We start from the raw sequence: 20,091 nt of genomic DNA on the forward strand, positions 1-20,091 counted from the left end.
GGCACCCCTATTAATGTTAACCTTTTTTCTTTATAACAATTTGGGTTTTTGCTATTTCAGTTTCATATATCTAATAACTGATGGACTGAGTAATATTTCTGGATTGAAATGAGGTTTATTGTACTAACAGAAAATGTGCAATCCGCATTTAAACAAAATTTGACCGGTGCAAAAGTATGGGCACCCTTATCAATTTCTTGATTTGAACACTCCTAACTACTTTTTACTGACTCACTAAAGCACTAAATTGGTTTTGTAACCTCATTGAGCTTTGAACTTCATAGGCAGGTGTATCCAATCATGAGAAAAGGTATTTAAGGTGGCCACTTGCAAGTTGTTCTCCTATTTGAATCTCCTATGAAGAGTGGCATCATGGGCTCCTCAAAACAACTCTCAAATGATCTGAAAACAAGGATTATTCAACATAGTTGTTCAGGGGAAGGATACAAAAAGTTGTCTCAGAGATTTAAACTGTTAGTTTCCACTGTGAGGAACATAGTAAGGAAATGGAAGAACACAGGTACAGTTCTTGTTAAGCCCAGAAGTGGCAGGCCAAGAAAAATATCAGAAAGGCAGAGAAGAAGAATGGTTAGAACAGTCAAGGACACAGACCACCTCCAAAAACCTGCAGCATCATCTTGCTGCAGATGGTGTCAATGTACATCGGTCAACAATACAGCGCACATTGCACAAGGAAAAGCTGTATGGGAGAGTGATGCGAAAGAAGCCGTTTCTGCAAGCACGCCACAAACAGAGTCGCCTGAGGTATGCAAAAGCACATTTGGACAAGCCAGTTACATTTTGGAAGAAGGTCCTGTGGACTGATGAAACAAAGATTGAGTTCTTTGGTCATACAAAAAGGCGTTATGCATGGAGGCAAAAAACCACGGCATTCCAAGAAAAGCACTTGCTACCCACAGTAAAATTTGGTGCAGGTTCCATCATGCTTTGGGGCTGTGTGGCCAATGCCAGCATCGGGAATCTTGTTAAAGTTGAGGGTCGTATGGATTCAACTCAGTATCAGCAGATTCTTGACAATAATGTGCAAGAATCAGTGACAAAGTTGAAGTTACGCAGGGGATGGATATTTCAGCAAGACAATGATCCAAAACACCGCTCCAAATCTACTCAGGCATTCATGCAGAGGAACAATTACAATGTTCTGGAATGGCCATCCCAGTCCCCAGACCTGAATATCATTGAACATCTGTGGGATGATGTGAAGCGGCTGTCCATGCTCGGCGACCATCAAACTTAACTGAACTGGAATTGTTTTGTAAACAGGAATGGTCAAATCTACCTTCATCCAGGATCCAGGAACTCATTAAAAGCTACAGGAAGCGACTAGAGGCTATTATTGCAAAAGGAGGATCTACAAAATATTAATGTCACTTTTATGTTGAGGTGCCCATACTTTTGCTCTGGTCAAATTTTGTTTAAATGCGGATTGCACATTTTCTGTTAGTACAATAAACCTCATTTCAATCCAGAAATATTACTCAGTCCATCAGTTATTAGATATATGAAACTGAAATAGCAAAACCCCAAATTGTTATAAAGAAAAAAGGTTAACATTAATAGGGATGCCCAAACTTTTTCATATGACTGTATATGTATTAGTGACAACTGATTTTGTCCATCCTAGGAAGTCCTTGTATGATACAGCTGCTTAAAGGGGTTATCCGGCTTCTTTTGACTTTTTTTTTTATTACCCTATTGGGCTACATTGGGGCAGGTAAGTAGATAGAGACCACTTACCTGCCCTGCTGTCAGCCCCTCTCCCCCGGCTCAGAGTGGTCATGTGACTGCTCCTGCCGCGATTTTGCTGCTTCGGGTCATTTCATGTCAACATGGGCAGGGCCATGTTGACATGCAAATGTGGAACAGCATGTCGTCTCCCTGCTGGGCGGGTACAGTGTGATGAGCCCCACCCCCCTTCCCTGCACCCTCCCACACATTCCCCCGCACCTCTTACTCTCCCCGCAACCTCCCCCTGCACTGCTGTGAAGTCCGTGACCTGGGGGAGGGGCCTGGTGGCGGCTGCCGTGGTGTCAGCGCCAGCACCGGGCCCCTGCTCAGGATTGCACATTCAAATGTACCGGCATCGTAGATCACAGATGCCGATACATTTGAAAGTGCTGATGAGAAGCAGCGCAGCGCTGCTTCTCATCACTGTCCCGCTGTCTGTGCTCTCTTCAGCACAGCGGTGACGTCACTACTGTGCTGATATGGCCAGAGCACAAACAGCACGCGAACATGCAGGAGCGGCGGGGACAGAGGACGGGTGAGTATGTACTCCCTACATGTGTTCCCTATGGGGATGGGGAGGGGGATGGGGATGGGGGGGTCGTTGCAGAGTGCCGCGTGCGGTACAGAGCCATATGTGTGTGTGTGTGTGCGGTCCAGAGTCATATGTTTGCGTGTGCGGTGCAGAGCCATATGTGTGCGTGTGCGGTGCAGAGCCCTGTGTGTGTGCGGTGCAGAGCTCTGTGCGTGTGCGGTGCAGAGCCCGATGTGCGTGTGCGGTGCAGAGCCCAATGTGCGTGTGCGGTGCAGAGCCATATGTGCGTTTGTGGTGCAGACCACGATGTGCGTGTGCGGTGCAGAGCCATATGTGCGTGTGCGGTGCAGAGCCCTGTGCGTGTGCGGTGCAGAGCCCGATGTGCGTGTGCGGTGCAGAGCCCGATGTGCGTGTGCGGTGCAGAGCCCGATGTGCGTGTGCGGTGCAGAGCCCAATGTGCATGTGCGGTGCAGAGCCCGATGTGGTGTGCGGTGCAGAGCCCGATGTGGTGTGTGGTGCAGAGCCCGATGTGGTGTGTGGTGCAGAGCCCGATGTGGTGTGCGGTGCAGAGCCCGATGTGGTGTGTGGGGCAGAGCCTGATGTGGGGCTGTTATTTGCAATGCTGTAGTGATAACAGGTCAGCAATGTAGGGGTGTTTTATATGACAATACAGCACAGATTAGCTTACCAAAAATTTTTGAGTTTATGTCGGACAACTCCTTTAACCAGAATTACACACAGATATACTCTTTTGTTACATCATCAAAAATATATGTATTGTGAATTATTTAATAAATGTGGACTTTTTACAGGCCTCCATGGTTATCACCAGAACCCTTTACCTTACAGAACTATCACATATAATTGTCAGCCGCTCTTCAAGCCCATGAGACGTTTCGATTCAAAATGTCAGCGACTCTCCGGATGGGCAGACAGATATCTAGTGACTATTTCTGAGTATTAACCTTCAGCATCTGCTCATGTTACATCTGATCTATTTCATTTCTCCCGCAGGTATCAGTCACGGATCAGTTGTTGCCGGAGTCATTGGGGCAAAGAAACCTCAATATGATATTTGGGGGAAAACCGTGAACCTGGCGAGCAGAATGGACAGCACGGGAGTGAGCGGCAGAATCCAAGTGCCTGAGGAGACCTACCATGTCCTGAAGGATCGCGGCTTTGCGTTTGAGTATCGCGGAGAGATTTACGTGAAAGGTATTAGCGAGCAGGAAGGAAAAATCAAAACCTATTTTCTTCTAGGAAGAGTACAGCCAAATCCGTTAATATCACAGCCAAAAATAATCACTGGACAATATTCACTAGCAGCTGTCGTACTAGGACTCGTACAGTCCCTCAACCGACAAAAACAGAAGCAAATCCTCAACGAAAACAACAACTCCGCCATCATGAAAGGACATTACAACAGGCGGACATTACTAGCATCGAGCGGATCCGAGGTCGTAACGCAAACAGAGGGAGCCGACAAGCCCGAATTGCCATAAAACACACTTTTCTTTTCTTTTGAGTTCATTTTTTGTATTTCTTTTATATATAAATTCACAAATAAAAAAACTTATAATTTTTTTACAAATTTGCTGACGTCTTATCTTCACTGAAACACTGAAAATTATTTTTTTGCTAGTGATGCTGTGCTGATTTTGTCAGAGGCAGTGACCTGTCCGCTCATGACTCGGATAGTGAGGATAGCAATGAATATGACATCAAGAAATGCCATGAAATGGGCAGGGATAGATGAGTTTGTATCCAATAATATTGGCAAAGTTGTCACAGCAGAGGAATGTGCAGCTGATTTTGTCGGAGGAAGTGACCTATCTCCATGTGACTCGGTTAGTGAGGATAGCAGTGAATATAACATGGAGGAATGCCATGAAATGGGCAGGGATAGATGAGTTTGTATCCAATAATATTGGCAAAGTTATCACAGCAGGGGAATGTGCTGTTGATTTTGTCAGAGGCAGTGACCTGTCCACTCATGACTACGATAATGGGGACAGAAGTAAATATGGCATGGTGCTTTATCATCCATTAAGAAAGGACAGAAAGTATTGAAGTCAATCATATCATTAAAATTATCACAGCAGAGGAATGTGCAGCTGATTTTGTCGGAGGAAGTGACCTATCTCCATGTGACTCGGTTAGTGGGGATAGCAGTGAATATAACATGGAGAAATGCCATGAAATGGGCAGGGATAGATGAGTTTGTATCCAATAATATTGGCAAAGTTGTCACAGCAGAGGAATGTGCAGCTGATTTTGTCGGAGGCAGTGACATGTCCACTCATGACTTGGATAGGGAGAACAGGAGTGACTATGACATGGAGCAGTGTCATGAAATCGGCAGGCATAGATGAGTTTGTATCCAATCATATTGGCAAAGTTATCACAGCAGGGGAATGTGCTGTTGATTTTGTCAGAGGCAGTGACCTGTCCACTCATGACTACGATAATGGGGACAGAAGTAAATATGGCATTGAAGTCAATCATATCATCAAAATTATCATAGCAGAGGAGTGTGCTGCTGATTTTGTTAAAGGCTGTCCACTCATGACTGTGATAGTGAGCACAGAGGTGAATATTCAATATGACATGGAGAAGCAATATGAAATAGGCAGGGATGGCATTGTAGCCAATCATATCATCAACATTATCACAGCAGAGGAGTGTGTAGTTGGTTTTTTTTTGACAAATCACAGCTGTCACTAACCCCTTATATTATCCCGATTGCCACCACTCCGAGGCAATCGGTATGAGCTGGGTAAAGCGCCGAGATTGGTGCATCTAATGCATACACCAATTCTGGGACAGCTGCAGGCTGCTATTTTTAGGCTGGGGAAGGGCCCAATAACCATGGGCCTCCCCAGCCTGAGAATACCAGCCCTCAGATATCTGCTTTAGCTTGGCTGGGTATTAGAATTGGGGTGGGGGACTGCATGCCATTTTTTAAAATGATTTAAATAATTTTAAGAAAACCACATGGGGTCCCTTGTATTTTGATAAACAGCCAAGAAAACGCACACAGCTGGGGACTGCGAGCTCCAGCTGCCTGCTTTATCTGCACTGGCTTCAAAATACGGGCCACCCCACACCATTTTTTCCAATTATTTATTTTTATACTCCTCTTCCGGGGCACAGACAGCTGCTGTAAGGTCAACCAATCACAGATGCCAGCACAGAGGGTGGGCAAGGGAAGCAGTGAATATTCATGAGATCTAATAAGCATACCTGGAGGCAGTGTGATAGCCACGCAGAAACTCAGTAAGTATAATGTCCTGCATTAATCCCCATTTTTCTTACTTTGACTATAGTAGTCAGGACTGGCAGGACTGTGACTATAGTAGTGAGGCCTAGGAGGACTGTGACTACTATAGCCACGGTCCTGCTAATCCTGACTACTATAGTCACGGTCCTGCTAGTCCTGACTACTATAGTCACGGTCCTGCTAGGACTGACAACTATAATCTCAGTCCTGCCAGTCCTGACTACTATAGTCACGGTCTTGCTAGTTCTGTCTACTATAGTCACGGTCCTGCTAGGACTGACAACTATAATCTCAGTCCTGCCAGTCTTGCTCCTAGGCCTGATTACTAAAGTCAGGGTCCTGCTTGTCCTGACTACTATAGTCACAATCCTCCTAGGCCTGACTACTATAGTCACAGTCCTCCTAGGCCTGACTACTAAAGTCAGGGTCCTGCTTGTCCTGACTACTATAGTCACAATCCTCCTAGGCCTGACTACTATAGTCACAGTTCTCCTAGGCATGATTACTAAAGTCAGGGTCCTGCTTGTCCTGACTACTATAGTCACAGTTCTCCTAGGCATGATTACTAAAGTCAGGGTCCTGCTTGTCCTGACTACTATAGTCACAGTTCTCCTAGGCATGATTACTAAAGTCAGGGTGCTGCTTGTCCTGACTATAGTAGTCAGGACTGGCAGGACTGAGATTATAGTTGTCAGTCCTAGCAGGACCGTGACTATAGTAGGCAGGGCTAGCAGGACCCTGACTATAGTAGTCAGGACTAGCAGGACCGTGACTATAGTAGTCAGGACTAGCAGGACCGTGGCTATAGTAGTCAGGACTAGCAGGACCGTGACTATAGTAGTCAGGACTAGCAGGACCGTGGCTATAGTAGTCAGGACTAGCAGGACCGTGGCTATAGTAGTCAGGACTAGCAGGACCGTGGCTATAGTAGTCAGGACTAGCAGGACCGTGACTATAGTAGTCAGGGTTAGCAGGACCGTGACTATAGTAGTGAGGACTAACAGGATTGTTATTATAGTACTTACGATTAGCAGGACCATAACTATAGTAGTCAGGACTGGCAGGACCATGACTAAAGTAGTGAGGACTAGCAGGACCGTGACTACAGTAGTTAGGATTAACAGGACCATGACTATAGTAAACAAGACTAGCAGGACCTGGTCCATATATATGTCTTCTGTGATTAACAATAGAGTTGGCTTCTTTAAGGGGCAGGATTTCTGCAGTCCTCCGTCCTAGTGGTGGCTACAGGCAGCCAAAACTTATCAATGTGAAGACAAACCGAGGATTTGGAACTCTATATGAGGAATTTTGCATTTAGATTAAATAAAAAAACAAAACAAAAGATTGGAAATCCACGTTTTGTCTATTTTTTGCCTCCAGCGAGCCGCTGAATAACATGACTACGATTGCTGCAATTCTCAGTTCTCAATTTTTCACACAAAACCCGGTGACTCACCGGTGCCGGCAAAACACGTAATTAATAAAATATTTTGGTCGTTGCCATTTCTACAAAACTATCCGATGTGGGTTTTTCGCCCCCGGGCATATTATATTTGTTATGTTTTTCATTGTATTATCCTTTTTGTGCAAAACTGAAGCACTTCAGCCGTTATACTCCAAACCATATAGTGAAATCCTATTACATGTGAATTACATCCATGCGGGGCTCATACAGGAGCGCGGTCACTCACTAAATCCCATTACACCTTACACTCCGCGTGCTTGGGGGGTACAGTACTGTGTGGGATAATCTGCACGTGTTTGCTCACGTTATAGGGTTGTTTTGTTAAAAAATATATCCTTAAATAGGCCTAAAAATGCAATTTACTAGCAGTCTTAAATTTTACCAGAAGCCACAATTTTCCGTACCCATGCTCGACACTGGAGAAAGCTTTACCGATTGGGTACCTTATCAGTGCAGTGTGTAAATGTCATGCTGGGGGGCGAGGGGGCTTCCAGTGAGCGACCCACCACAATGGGGAAACAAGGGAAGCAATACAATGAGCCTGATCCCTGCATCTCTTAACATCCATAGACGAGTCCTTCCCCCATGCGCCGTAACATGCCTAGGTCCTCGATGGCCCTGAACTCACCCTAACTAGTGAAAGCCCTCCACAGCAATAAGACAAAACGAGGAAGGTAAGACAAACAGGTGGGGAAAAACACAGCAAATAACACTCCATGGCTTCTTCCGCAGGAACTACTCAGCTGCAACAGAAGCAACACCTCAGCTTCTCCAGTGACTGGCTTTTTAAAAATGGACAGCATAGGTATGAACTATAGCCAGCATAGGAAGGAGTGAGGAGTGGATACTTATAGCAGAAGGGACTGACTGTAGCTGAGATTAAAACTACTTGTCGATCACTACAGGATAGAAATGAACCTTAACTGCTTCAGCACTGGATGGAATTAACCAGGATCCAACTCAGGGTAAATGATGAGGGACACTAAAGAGGATCTGTGATCAACTATATGCTGTCACTTTCTAATTCAAGATCCCCCTAAGATCACATCAGGTCGTGATACTCTCGTGAGAGTAAAGAGGGCTCATTTCAATTGCTAAGTCAATCGCCTTCTCTGTCTATGTATGCTCCAAGGGGGCTGGCTCCGCTATTGAAATAAGTCAGCCAGCCCCTACCTCTGTCTATACATGCTTCATGGAGGCTGGCTTAGCTATTGAAATAAGTCAGCCAGCCCCCATCTCTGTCTATACATGATTCATGGAGGCTGGCTTAGCTATTGAAATAAGTCAGCCAGCCCCTATCTCTGTCTATGCATGCTCCATGGAGGCTTGCTCAGCTATTGAAATAAGTCAGCCAGCCCCTATCTCTGTCTATGCATGCTCCATGGAGGCTGGCTCAGCTATTGAAATCAGTCAGCCAGCAACCTTCTCTATCTATGCATGCTCCGTTGGGGCTAGCACAGCTATTGAAATAAGTCAGCCAGCCCCCTTCTCTGTGTATGCATGCTCCATGGGGGCTGGTTCAGCCCTCTTCTTTGTCTATGCATTCTCTGTGGTGGAAGGCTCAGCTACTGAAATAAGTCAGCCAGCCTCTTTCTCTGCCTATGCATGCTCTGTGGAGGCTAGCTCAGCTATCCCAGTCATAAGTCAGCCAGTGTCTGTCGATGCATGCTCTATGGAGGCTGGCTTAGCTACTGAAATAAGTCAGCCAGCGCCTGTCTCTTTCTATACATGCTCCGTGGGGGCTGGCTCAGCTATTGAAATAAATCAGCCAGCCCATGTCTCTGTCTATACATGCTCTATGGAGGCTGGCTTAGCTACTGAAATAAGTCATCCAGCCCCCATCTTTATCTATACATGCTCCGTGGGGGCTGGCTCAGCTATTGAAAAAAGTCAAGCAGCCCCCTTCTCTGTCGATGCATGCTCTGTGGGGCTGGCTCAGCTATGGAAATCAGTAATCCAACCCCCTTCTCTGTCTATGCATGCTCCGTGGAGGCTGGCTCAGCTATTGAAATAAGTCAGCCAGGCCCCGTCTCTGTCTGTGCAATGGCTTTGATAGAGGAGGGAGCTGGCTTAGCTATGAAAATATGTCAGAAAGTCCCCTTTGCACACTTTTTTGGTTGTGGGCCAACACAGGACATGAAAGCGAAACTGCCGACAGCCGGGATGGAGCGGATTCTTCATTATGGATATGAGTAAGTTCTAGAACTTAGTATTTGTCTATTTTTTAACTTCACAATCCTTTTAAAGATCACACGAGAGTATGAAAAATCGGACCGATCTTCATCTAGCAGAGTTGAATGAGTGAAATCTGATTGGAACACGTTAGTTGTGCTTTTGATTAAGGTTATATGCACATGTTGCAGATTTGGTGCACCAAATCTGCATTAAAAAAAACGCATCAAAAACACACTGTGCGCACGCAGCCTAAAACCGTCCAAATGCAAGAAAAAACATTCAAGCCTGGCAAAACTGCAACAACAAAAAAAAAACAATTTTAATACTGCGTTTTAAGTTTTGTTTTCACAACGTGATCTGAAGATTTCTAGTTGTGTTGTAAATAAAAAAAATAAAAGAAAAAAGTACGAGATGTAGAATTAGAGGAAGTGTTTCCAGAAAGTTCAAGCTACTGAATTCTTGAAGGTTTAATGAAGACGACATATAATGGTCGGAAAGTCTTTAAAATGATGAAGACGTTCCTGCGACATCTATTTGGGTTCACCACCTGTTCCTCTTCATGTGCGATGTGATTTTCCATTAAAACGAGCGCCGCGCTGGTATCAGGGGTCTTATAAATTCCTGCTGCAATCTAATTGATTGGGGGCAGAATATAACAAACTCATAAACGGCAGAACCGGAGCCGTAAACAACTAATATGGAGACGTCTCCTGCGCCGCCAACGACACCGCACTGCTCTCCGAGCAATTGTCTGGCATCTGGCTCTAGGAAAACCTGATCTCTCCATAAAACTCTGTCTCCTTCCGATGATTTCCAATATTTTAACTATTCAGCGCCTGCTTTGGTGAAACCTTCAGAAGCTCAACAGCCAGTAGACTTGGCTACAATAGTGACCACTGACCCCATATCTTACAGTATCTATATTGTGCATGAATATCGGAAACTCCTATTTGTTGCTGCGTCTGTCCTCCATGCGTTCCATTGCTTCCCTGTTTCTTCAGATCAGCCACTATATAAGTACATCTGGTGGCCGAGTTCAAGGTGGCAACGATCCTCTAACCACAACACCCGTGTTGACAATTTCCCTCAGGCTTACAGTCCGAGAAAATTCCTAATATCCACTAGCTTCATGTTCTGTCCTTGGTTGTTAGTGGACTTGTGCCATCTGGTGCCTGATATCTAGTGATCTTGTGCCATATAGTTATTTGCATCCAGTGGACTTGTGCCATGTAGTCCTTGGTATCTAGTGGACTTATGCCATCTGGTGCTTGGAATCTAGTGGACTTGTGTCACACTGTATCTGGTATCTAGTGGAATTGTGCCATCTGGTGCCTGTTATCTAGTGGACTTGTGGCATACTGTACCTGGTGTCTAGTGGACTTGTGACATCTGGTGCCTGGTATCTACCGTACTGGACCTGTGCCTTCTGGTGTCTCGTATCTAGTGGACTTGTGCCATACTGTATTTGGTGTCTAGCGGAATTGTGCTATCTGGTGCCTGGTATCTAGTGGACTTGTGCCATGCTGTATCTGGTATCTAGTGGACTTGTGCCATGCTGTATCTGGTATCTAGTGCACTTGTGCCATCTGGTGCCTAGTATCTAGTGGACTTGTGCCGTACTATACCTGGTGTCTACTGGACTTGTGGCATACTGTACCTCGTGTCTAGTGGAGTTGTGCCATCTGCTGCCTGGTATCTACTATAGTGGACATGTGCCATCTGGTGTCTCGTATCTAGTGGACTTGTGCCATACTGTACCTGGTGTCTAGTGGACTTGAGCCATCTGGTGCCTGGTATGTAGTGGACAAGTGCAACATAGTCTCTGGTATCTAGTGGGTTTGTGTCATCTGGTGCCTAGTATCTAGTGGACTTGTGCCATACCATATCTGGTATGTAGTGGACTTGTGTCATGTAGTTCCTGGTATGAAGTAGACTTGTGCCTTACTGTATTTGGTATCTAGTGGACTTTTGTCATATAGTCCCTGGTATCTAGTGAATCTGTGCCATCTTGTGTCACCTGAGGTCACACTGTGCACTGCCCCGCTGCCCTCAGTGAAAGTGCTGCCAGATTATCAGACTAGTCCAGCAGTCAGCTCACCTGGGGGCTCCCCCACTGCCCTCAGTTAAACTTGAAGCCGCTGACAGACTGTCAGATTGCGGGTCACGGCTGTGTTCCACAGTCGAAAATCTGGCAGCACATTCACTGAGGGCAGTGGGGGAGCCCACAGTGTGACCTCAGGTAACCTGACTGCTGAACTAGTCCGACAATCTGGCAGTCAGGTCACCTGAGTTCACACCATGGGAACCCAGGTATGACCTTCGCTGAACTTATTAACGTCACCTACTCAAATCTGGATCCCCCTTGGTTATCAGTGATTCCGGGAGCCTGCAGACAGCGGACAAGTTTTCCCTCTCTGCAGCCTCTGGATGTAGCAGAGCTGAGAATTGCCATGGGACCTTGTATGGATTACATCAGATCTGCAAGGATGTTTTGGGCGTTAATAAAGGGGTGAAAGAGGATGGGTGTATTTTATTTCAAATAAAGCATTTTTTCTGTGCTTGTGTTTTATTTCTTTTCACTTACAAGATTAGCAATGGGGGGGCTCATAGAGGCCTCGCATTACTAATCTAGGGCTTGATGACAGCTGTAATTTTTTTACAAATCACAGCTGTTATTAACCCCTAATATTACCTTGAATGCCACTGCACAAGGTCAATCGGTTTGACCCAGGTAAAGCACCAGGAATGGCACAGCTAATATGATATGCCAATTCTGGACAGCTGCAGGCTGGTATTTTTGGGCTGGAGGGCAAATATCTATGGCTCCTCCCATCCTGATAATACCAGCCCCCAGCTGTCCAGCTGTCTGCTTTACTGTGGCTGGTTATGAAAAATGGACAGCCTCTATGCCTTTTTTTAAAAAAAAAAAGAAAAAACTTTAATTTTAAAATAATTTCTGTAGGATCCCCTCTATTTTGATATCTAGCCATTGTAAACCTCACAGGTGGGGACTGCAGCTGTTTCACCCGCGTTGGCTATCAAAATCGGGTGGGAGTCTACGTCCTTTTTTTTTCTATACTGATTTCCTTGTCCAATCACACCCATGCCAATACTTGACATGGCTTTGATGGGGTCGGAAGTGCCCACACTGGAAAACCTTGCTGATTGGCTGCTCTGCAACCTTTCAACAAGCTTTATTTGTATGACAAACCCGAACAGGAACCAGATTTACAGGTGAAAATCTGTGTTTGGGTCTGGGACTCTGAGTTAGGAACGGACCCAGAACTTTACAGTTTGGGTTCGCTCATCCCTATTAGTGACCTATTACATTCACACTTAACATATTGACTGGTGGTTAGTGATTTGTTTGCCCGGTCTCTTAAAGATGGGCCGCCACAGTCCCTATAGTCTTGTGGGATAGTTTGCAAAATACTCGACCCCACTGCCGCTCAATGACAACTGGTCATTGTTTTACAAAATGCCGTGTTGGGACAAGTTTCACAAGGTTTTTTTTTAAAGTCACAATCAATAAATCAGTCAAAAAACATCAGGACAACTAAACAATACTCAAAACAGTCTACAGGATGAAGCAAAAAAGGATAGAAGTTTGTTAGAAGTGGAATTTTACATAAAATATTTGGAGTAAAAGTAATAATATCGGAGCCCCATTGTGTAGAAGTCGGGACTTTTGAGACTGTGATTGCGGAGAAGGAGATGATCATTTGGAGGGGATTTATTTTCGGAACATTTCCAAACATTTCACTGCTCAAATGTTTAATTATGATCCAGAAATGACGGGAAAGTGATAATTGACAATGAAAGATTTATCAAGAACTCCTCTCAGCGTGGAGAATTGTAATTGCTTCCATAACTGCCATCTAGGGAACCAAGAATGTCTCTGTTATAACTTACAGATTATAATAATGTCATCATCTATAATGTATGTCGTTACCCATCACCAGGAGGACTGAGCAGAAATGAATTATCAGAGTTAATAGTTTAGATCAAGACATTGCTGCCCAGGTCATTAAAAGCCTCCAGCAAGACATCTGTGGTGGACCTTCAGATTGTTAGGTACCACATATGAGATCCTTTCCTTTAGATGACGATGATGAAGATGGTGGTGGACCTTCAGATCATTGGGTACCACATATGAGAGCCTTTCCTTTGGATGATGATGATGGTGGTGGTGGTGGACCTTCAGATCGTTGGATACCAAAATTCCACAATGTCTGTCTGCTATTTCATCCTTCTTCTCTGCACAATTCCTAAAGCTTAACATGGACAAAACAGAGTTCATTGTCTTTCCTCCTCCTCACTCATCTCCTCCAACAAGCCTTTCCATCAAACTTGATGGTTGCTCACTCTCCCCAGTGTCTCAAGCTCGTTGCCTTGGAGTAACCCTCGACTCTGCTCTATCCTTCAAGCCACACATCCAAGCCCTCTTCACCTCATGCAGACTACAACACAAAAATATCTCCTGGATCCGTGCTTTCCTTAAACAAGAATCAGCAAAAACATTAGTGCATGCCCTCATGATCTCCCACCTCGACTACTGCAACCTCCTGCTCTCTGGCCTCCCTTCCAACACTCTTGCACCTCTCCAATCTATCCTAAACTCTGCGGCCCGCTTAATCCACCTCTCCCCTCGCTACTCCTCAGCCTCGCCACTCTGCCAATCCCTTCACTGGCTTCCCATCGCCCAACGACTCCAGTTCAAAACATTAACCATGACATACAAAGCCATCCACAACCTGTCTCCTCCTTACATCTGTGACCTAGTCTCCTGGTACCTACCTGCACGCAACCTCAGCACAAGATCTCCTTCTCTGCTCCCCTCTCTTATCTCCTCTTCCCACAATCGCATACAAGATTTCTCCCGTGCCTCCCCCATACTCTGGAACGCCGTACCTCAGCATATCAGACTCTCCCCTACGTGGAAAACTTCAAGAGGAACCTCAAGACCCACCTCTTCCAACAAGCCTACAACCTACAATAGCCCACAGTCCAGTACACCACTGCGCAACCAGCTCTGTCCTCACCTATTGTACCATCACCCATTCCCTGTAGATTGTGAGCCCTCGCGGGCAGGGTCCTCTATCCTCCTATACCAGTTTTTTTTGTACTGTTAATGATTGTTGTACATATACCCTCTTTCACTTGTAAAGCCCCGTGGAATAAATGGTGCTATAATAATAAATAATCATAATACCACATATGAGAGCCTTTCCTTTCGAATGATGATGATGATGGTAGACCTTTAGATCGTTAGGTACCACATATGAGAGCCTTTGCTTTGGATGATGATGATGGACGACCTTCAGATTGTTAGGTACCACAAATGAGAGCTTTTCCTTTGCATGATGATGATGGTGGACCTTAAGATTGTTAGGTACCACAAATGACAGCTTTTTCTTTGCATGATGATGATGATGGATGGGGTGCTACTTGCCGCGGATGTTGGTAGGCTTGCTGTATGTTGGTTCACTTAATGTAAGGAAGGCAATATTCTCTCAGGGCTGCTCCTACACAAACTCCCAATTAGTGCAATCAAAAGTCCCCTTTGCACGGCATTGTAATTAGCTTCAGCACACTTCTCAGACCGTAGAACTAAAAGTCCCAGGTACATTCCCTTATGAATAACTCCAGTACACTTCTCCAGTAGTCGAACTACAAGTCCCAGCAATACCCTACTCACTTCTAACTGCAGCAGGTCTGTTCTCTCAGACTATTCCACACTGGAGCTTCCAGATCCAACTGCTTGGAGAGGGTGGGAATGTAAGGCAAAATCCTTCTTCTGAGTGGGAAACCCGGAGGACGGCAGTCCCTATTAATAGTATGTACTGGAACTTTTGAACTTAGGCTGGCGTCACACGGTAAGATCTATCGTGCGATCGCACCCGCCCCCGTCATTTGTGCGTCACGGGCAAATAGTTGCCCATGGAGCACAAAGTTGATAACCCCCGTCACACGCACTTACCTCCCGGACAACATCGCTGTGGGCGGGGAACATCCTCTTCCTGAAGGGGGCGGGACATTCGGCGTCACAGCGACGTCACACAGCGGCCGCCCAATAGAAGCGGAGAGGTGGAGATGAGCGGGACGTAACATCCCGCCCACCTCCTTCCTTCCGCATTGCTGGACGCAGGTAAGCTGCAGTTCATCGTTCCCGGGATGTCACACGGAGCGATGTGTGCTGCCTCGGGAATGATGAACAACCGGAGCACAGAAGGAGGACCGACATTTAAAAAATGAACGACGTGTCAACGAGCAACGATAAGGTGAGTATTTTTGCTCGTTCACAGTCGTTCGGAGGTGTCACACGGTACGATATGTCAAACAATGCCGGATGTGCGTCACTATCGACGTGACCCCGACGACAAATCGCACGATATATCGTACTGTGTGACGCCGGCATTAGTCTCTCATCACACGGAGTGGCCCTTTCAACCCTGCAAGATTACTGAGCTCCTTTCCACCCCGCAGTACAGTTCCCGCCTCCCCTAGATTTACAAGGAAAATTGGGAATTGTAGTTTTCTTCAGTTCAACCAAAGAAGCAGCATTTGCAGAGGTGAATGTGGGTGGAACTCTATAGATAGCTCCCAATGCAGCTGCCACACTGTGCAGGGGTTTAATAAAGTATGGTGGAACTATGGGGACATTATTCCCTTTGGGGGGCACCATATTATATGATAAGATGTGGAGGCATCCTAAAGTGTGGGGAGTTGTCGGTGCATCTTACTGTTGGGGAATATACTATGGGGGTATTAAAATGAGTGGAAGGCTGGGAACATGATACTATGTAGGGGACTGTGTAACAACATACTGTGTGGGGGGCTTTGGGAGCCATCATACTTTTTGGGGTGCTGTTTCACCCATAAATACTGTGAGGCAGACTGTTAAGGGGCATCATACTATACTAGGGACTGTAGTGGGCACTAAACTGTGCGGTGGGCTGGAGGACATCATACTGTGTAGGGCATTGTGGAGCCATTATTGTGTGGGTGTGTGGGGGGGAAGTGTTGGACATCATACTGTGTGGAAGCCTGGGGGCAATTATCATACTGCATGAGGGTTTGGGATGACATTATGTTCTGGGGGGCTAATATACTGTGCATGAGGCTAGGGGACATCATTCTGAGTGGGGACTTCATTCTTAGTGGAGGACTGTGGGAGGCTTTGGGGAACAGCGTACTGTGTGGGAGGCTGAGGGTGCCATCATACAGTGTGGTAGCTTTGGGCTCCATCTTAATGTTTGGCGGGATGTGTCAGCCACAAACACTGTGAGGCAGACTGTTAGGGGGCATCATACTGTCTTAGTGGCTATGGTGGGCATTATACTAAGTTGGGAATCATTATGGGGACATCATTTAATCTTGGATGCATTGTGGGGCATCAAATTTGACTGGAGTCATCAAACTGTGCATGTGAAGGCTATTGTAGTGAAATTTACTCTGGGGGGCTATTACACAGGTGGGGGAAAACACTAAGGAACTTCAGTGGGGCCACAATTTGTCACGCTCCCGGTGTCCCGGCAGCCCTCCTTACCCACTGAGCCGGTTCCTGCATCGCACCACCGCTCAATACCCACTGATCCAGTCGTACCTGCATCGCACCACCACTCCGTACCCATTGATCCAGTCGCACCTGCATTGCACCACCGCTCCGTACCCACTGATCCAGCCTCGCCAGCGCACCACCGCTCCTTGCCCACTGATCCAGTTCACATGTCCGCCGGTCACGCCTGCCGCTCCCGCTCATGCTCCCCTGAGTCCTGTTCCTGGTCTCAGGAGTCTGACTCTGAGTCTTATATATAGAATAGAATCTGGCTCACAAATCTGGGTTAGGTGCCACCGAGAAAAAAGCCGGGCCGCGCCCACTCTCCTGGTCTTATAGGCCCAGCACACCTGCAGCAGGAAATGACATGAGGCTGTGCTGGGTATATAAGACTTGCCTATCCATGTGGGCGGCGCCTGATCAACGTGTCCTGAAGCTTGTCTTTTGAGCTAGGTGCTCAGGTCCCCTTGTGCTGTGTCCTGTTACCTGGAGAACTGTTTGTCTTTGCTATTGGGTACCTGTGCCTGTTTCCTGTATTGTCCTAAAGAACTCCGTGACCCTGGTGACCTGGTTATACCTGTCCCTGCCACGCCAGTGCTCCGGCTGCTGTGTACCCTGCCCTCCGGTTGGGTGCATGGTCCAGTGGATCCACCTCCTGGGTCTACCAGTCCTCCCGGTCCTGACAGATTGATCAGGCCATGGATTCCGCCGGAGCACAAACGTCTGAGCTGGCTGAACTACGCCAGGAACTGGTGCAACAGCGTGACACCTTACACCGCATACTGAAGTTCCTGACGTCTGTGGACCACCGGTTGTACACGTTACAGACCGCCGCCTCGTCTCCGTCGACGCAGCAGACAGCGTCTAAGTCCGAACCCGTTGTCCCCTTGGCGTCGCAACTCTGCCTCGCTGCTCTGCCTCGCTATGCGGGGGATCCCAAGACCTGCAGAGGCTTCTTGAACCAGTGCTCCCTGCATTTCAAGTTGCTTCCCCATTTGTTTGTTTCAGACCAAGCTAAGGTGGCCTTTCTAATGTCCCACTGGAAGGCGAAGCATTAGCCTGGATGAATCCTTTGTGGGAGAATGAGGACCCAGTGACCACCGACCTCCTGGAATTCCTGCAGGCCTTCCGTGATACCTTTGATGAACCGGGACGCACCACCGTGGTTACCTCCTCGCTCCTCCGGCTACGCCAAGGAACCCTGACGGTGGGCCAGTGCGCCATCCAGTTCCGCACGCTTGCCTCAGAGCTAGGCTGGAACAACGAGGCTTTAACGGCAGCCTTTTGGGAGGGCCTGTCAGGCCGCATTAAGGACGAATTATCCGGTCGTGACGTTCCCCGTACTTTGGACGCTCTGATATCCCTAGCCACCCGGATTGACCTCCGTTTCCAAGAGCGAACCAAGGAAGTATCCCGGGAGAAACGACCAATCCGTCACATCTCCGTTCCACAGAGGTCTACCGTTCCCCCGCCACTGCCGTTCTGCGATTCTACTCCTGAACCAATGCAAATTGACCGACTGAGCCAAGCTGAGCAACGCCGTGCAGAGCGACTCGCCCAGGGCCTGTGTTTCTATTGTGGAAGCGGTTCACATCTGCTCCGCTCATGCCCTGAGAGACCAGGAAGACCCCGAGTCCAAGGGATGGTGGGAACCGCCACCCTTGGCACCGGAATCCCCTCCGTTCCAGTTACGCAGACTGTCCAGGTGACGACGGAGAAGATCAGGTTCACAGCAGAGGCCCACATTGATTCTGGGGCAGCGGGTAATTTCATACACCAGTCTGCAGTGAACCGATACCAGGTACCGGTGATCCCGCTTGCCAAGCCCATCTGGTTTGCCTCCGTGGATGGTAAACCACTATACGAACTTGTCTGGTATACCACTGAACCCGTGAGACTCCAGGTTGGTACTTTGCATACTGAGACCATTGCCTTCTATGTCATCCCAAGAATGGCTCCTGAGCTCCTGCTGGGTCTGCCCTGGCTACAACTCCATGACCCTGACATCAGTTGGCGCTCTGGCGCAATCACTCGCTGGAGTCCCTCGTGCCATGATAACTGTCTACAGCCCGTTCCTCAGCCCCTGGCACCTGACCCTGTCATGTCGCAAGAAGAAGACGAAACGACGCAGTCCAGTGTTGTACCACAGCTCCTGGTACTTGAGCCTTTGGTACCACCGGGTCCTGAAGAGACGACGCAGTCTAGCGTCGTTCCACCGTCCCTGGCTATTGAGACTTTGATGCCACCGGCTACTGAGGATGAGACACTGTCCTGTACCCGGTCCGAGACGCCCGATCCGGTCGTCCAAGACTCCAGTCCTACTTCTGACTGTCCTCCCCTTTCCGTTGCCTCCGTTGCCGCTGACTTGGGTTCTCCGATACGGGACATAGTGGCCATGAAAACGGTCCGGGGTAAGCAGTTCTTCCTGGTCGATTGGGTGGATTGCGGTCCTGAGGCCCGGTCCTGGTTGTCCTGGAAGTACGTTGCTGCCCCTCTTCGGCGCGCCTACATGTCCCGGCCGCGGAGAGGGGGGCTTCAAGGGGGGGGTACTGTCACGCTCCCGGTGTCCCGGCAGCCCTCCTTACCCACTGAGCCGGTTCCTGCATCGCACCACCGCTCAATACCCACTGATCCAGTCGTACCTGCATCGCACCACCGCTCCGTACCCATTGATCCAGTCGCACCTGCATCGCACCACCGCTCCGTACCCACTGATCCAGCCTCGCCAGCGCACCACCGCTCCTTGCCCACTGATCCAGTTCACATGTCCGCCGGTCACGCCTGCCGCTCCCGCTCATGCTCCCCTGAGTCCTGTTCCTGGTCTCAGGAGTCTGACTCTGAGTCTTAGCCACATGGTTCTGTATAGGACCGGGCCGCGCCCACTCTCCTGGTCTTATAGGCCCAGCACACCTGCAGCAGGAAATGACATGAGGCTGTGCTGGGTATATAAGACTGACCTATCCATGTGGGCAGCGCCTGATCAACGTGTCCTGAAGCTTGTCTTTTGAGCTAGGTGCTCAGGTCCCCTTGTGCTGTGTCCTGTTACCTGGAGTACTGTTTGTCTTTGCTATCGGGTACCTGTGCCTGTTTCCTGTATTGTCCTAAAGAACTCCGTGACCCTGGTGACCTGGTTATACCTGTCCCTGCCACGCCAGTGCTCCGGCTGCTGTGTACCCTGCCCTCCGGTGGGGTGCATGGTCCAGTGGATCCACCTCCTGGGTCTACCAGTCCTCCCGGTCCTGACACAATTACTCTGTTTGTATTGAATACATGTCTTGTACAGTTGGGAGTTATGGTTCTGTCATTGCGCCTATGTACCATGACCCCAA

At 47.8% G+C, this 20,091-nt stretch overlaps 1 protein-coding gene across 2 annotated transcripts in view; it reads left to right on the top strand.

The window, feature by feature from the left end:
• The window catches only part of ADCY8 (adenylate cyclase 8), a 430,517-nt gene extending 426,645 nt beyond the window's left edge, over nucleotides 1-3,872 (top strand). For both annotated transcript variants that reach the window (XM_075352858.1, XM_075352859.1), the window contains one exon: nucleotides 3,296-3,872. In XM_075352858.1, coding sequence (XP_075208973.1) covers nucleotides 3,296-3,783 — 488 coding nt within the window. In that variant the 3' untranslated portion in view covers nucleotides 3,784-3,872. The remainder of the gene's footprint in view (nucleotides 1-3,295) is intronic.
• The last annotated feature ends 16,219 nt before the right edge of the window (nucleotides 3,873-20,091 follow it).

This window comes from Anomaloglossus baeobatrachus, chromosome 6 (genome assembly GCF_048569485.1).
Source record: "Anomaloglossus baeobatrachus isolate aAnoBae1 chromosome 6, aAnoBae1.hap1, whole genome shotgun sequence".
NCBI classification, from domain to species: Eukaryota; Metazoa; Chordata; class Amphibia; order Anura; family Aromobatidae; genus Anomaloglossus; species Anomaloglossus baeobatrachus.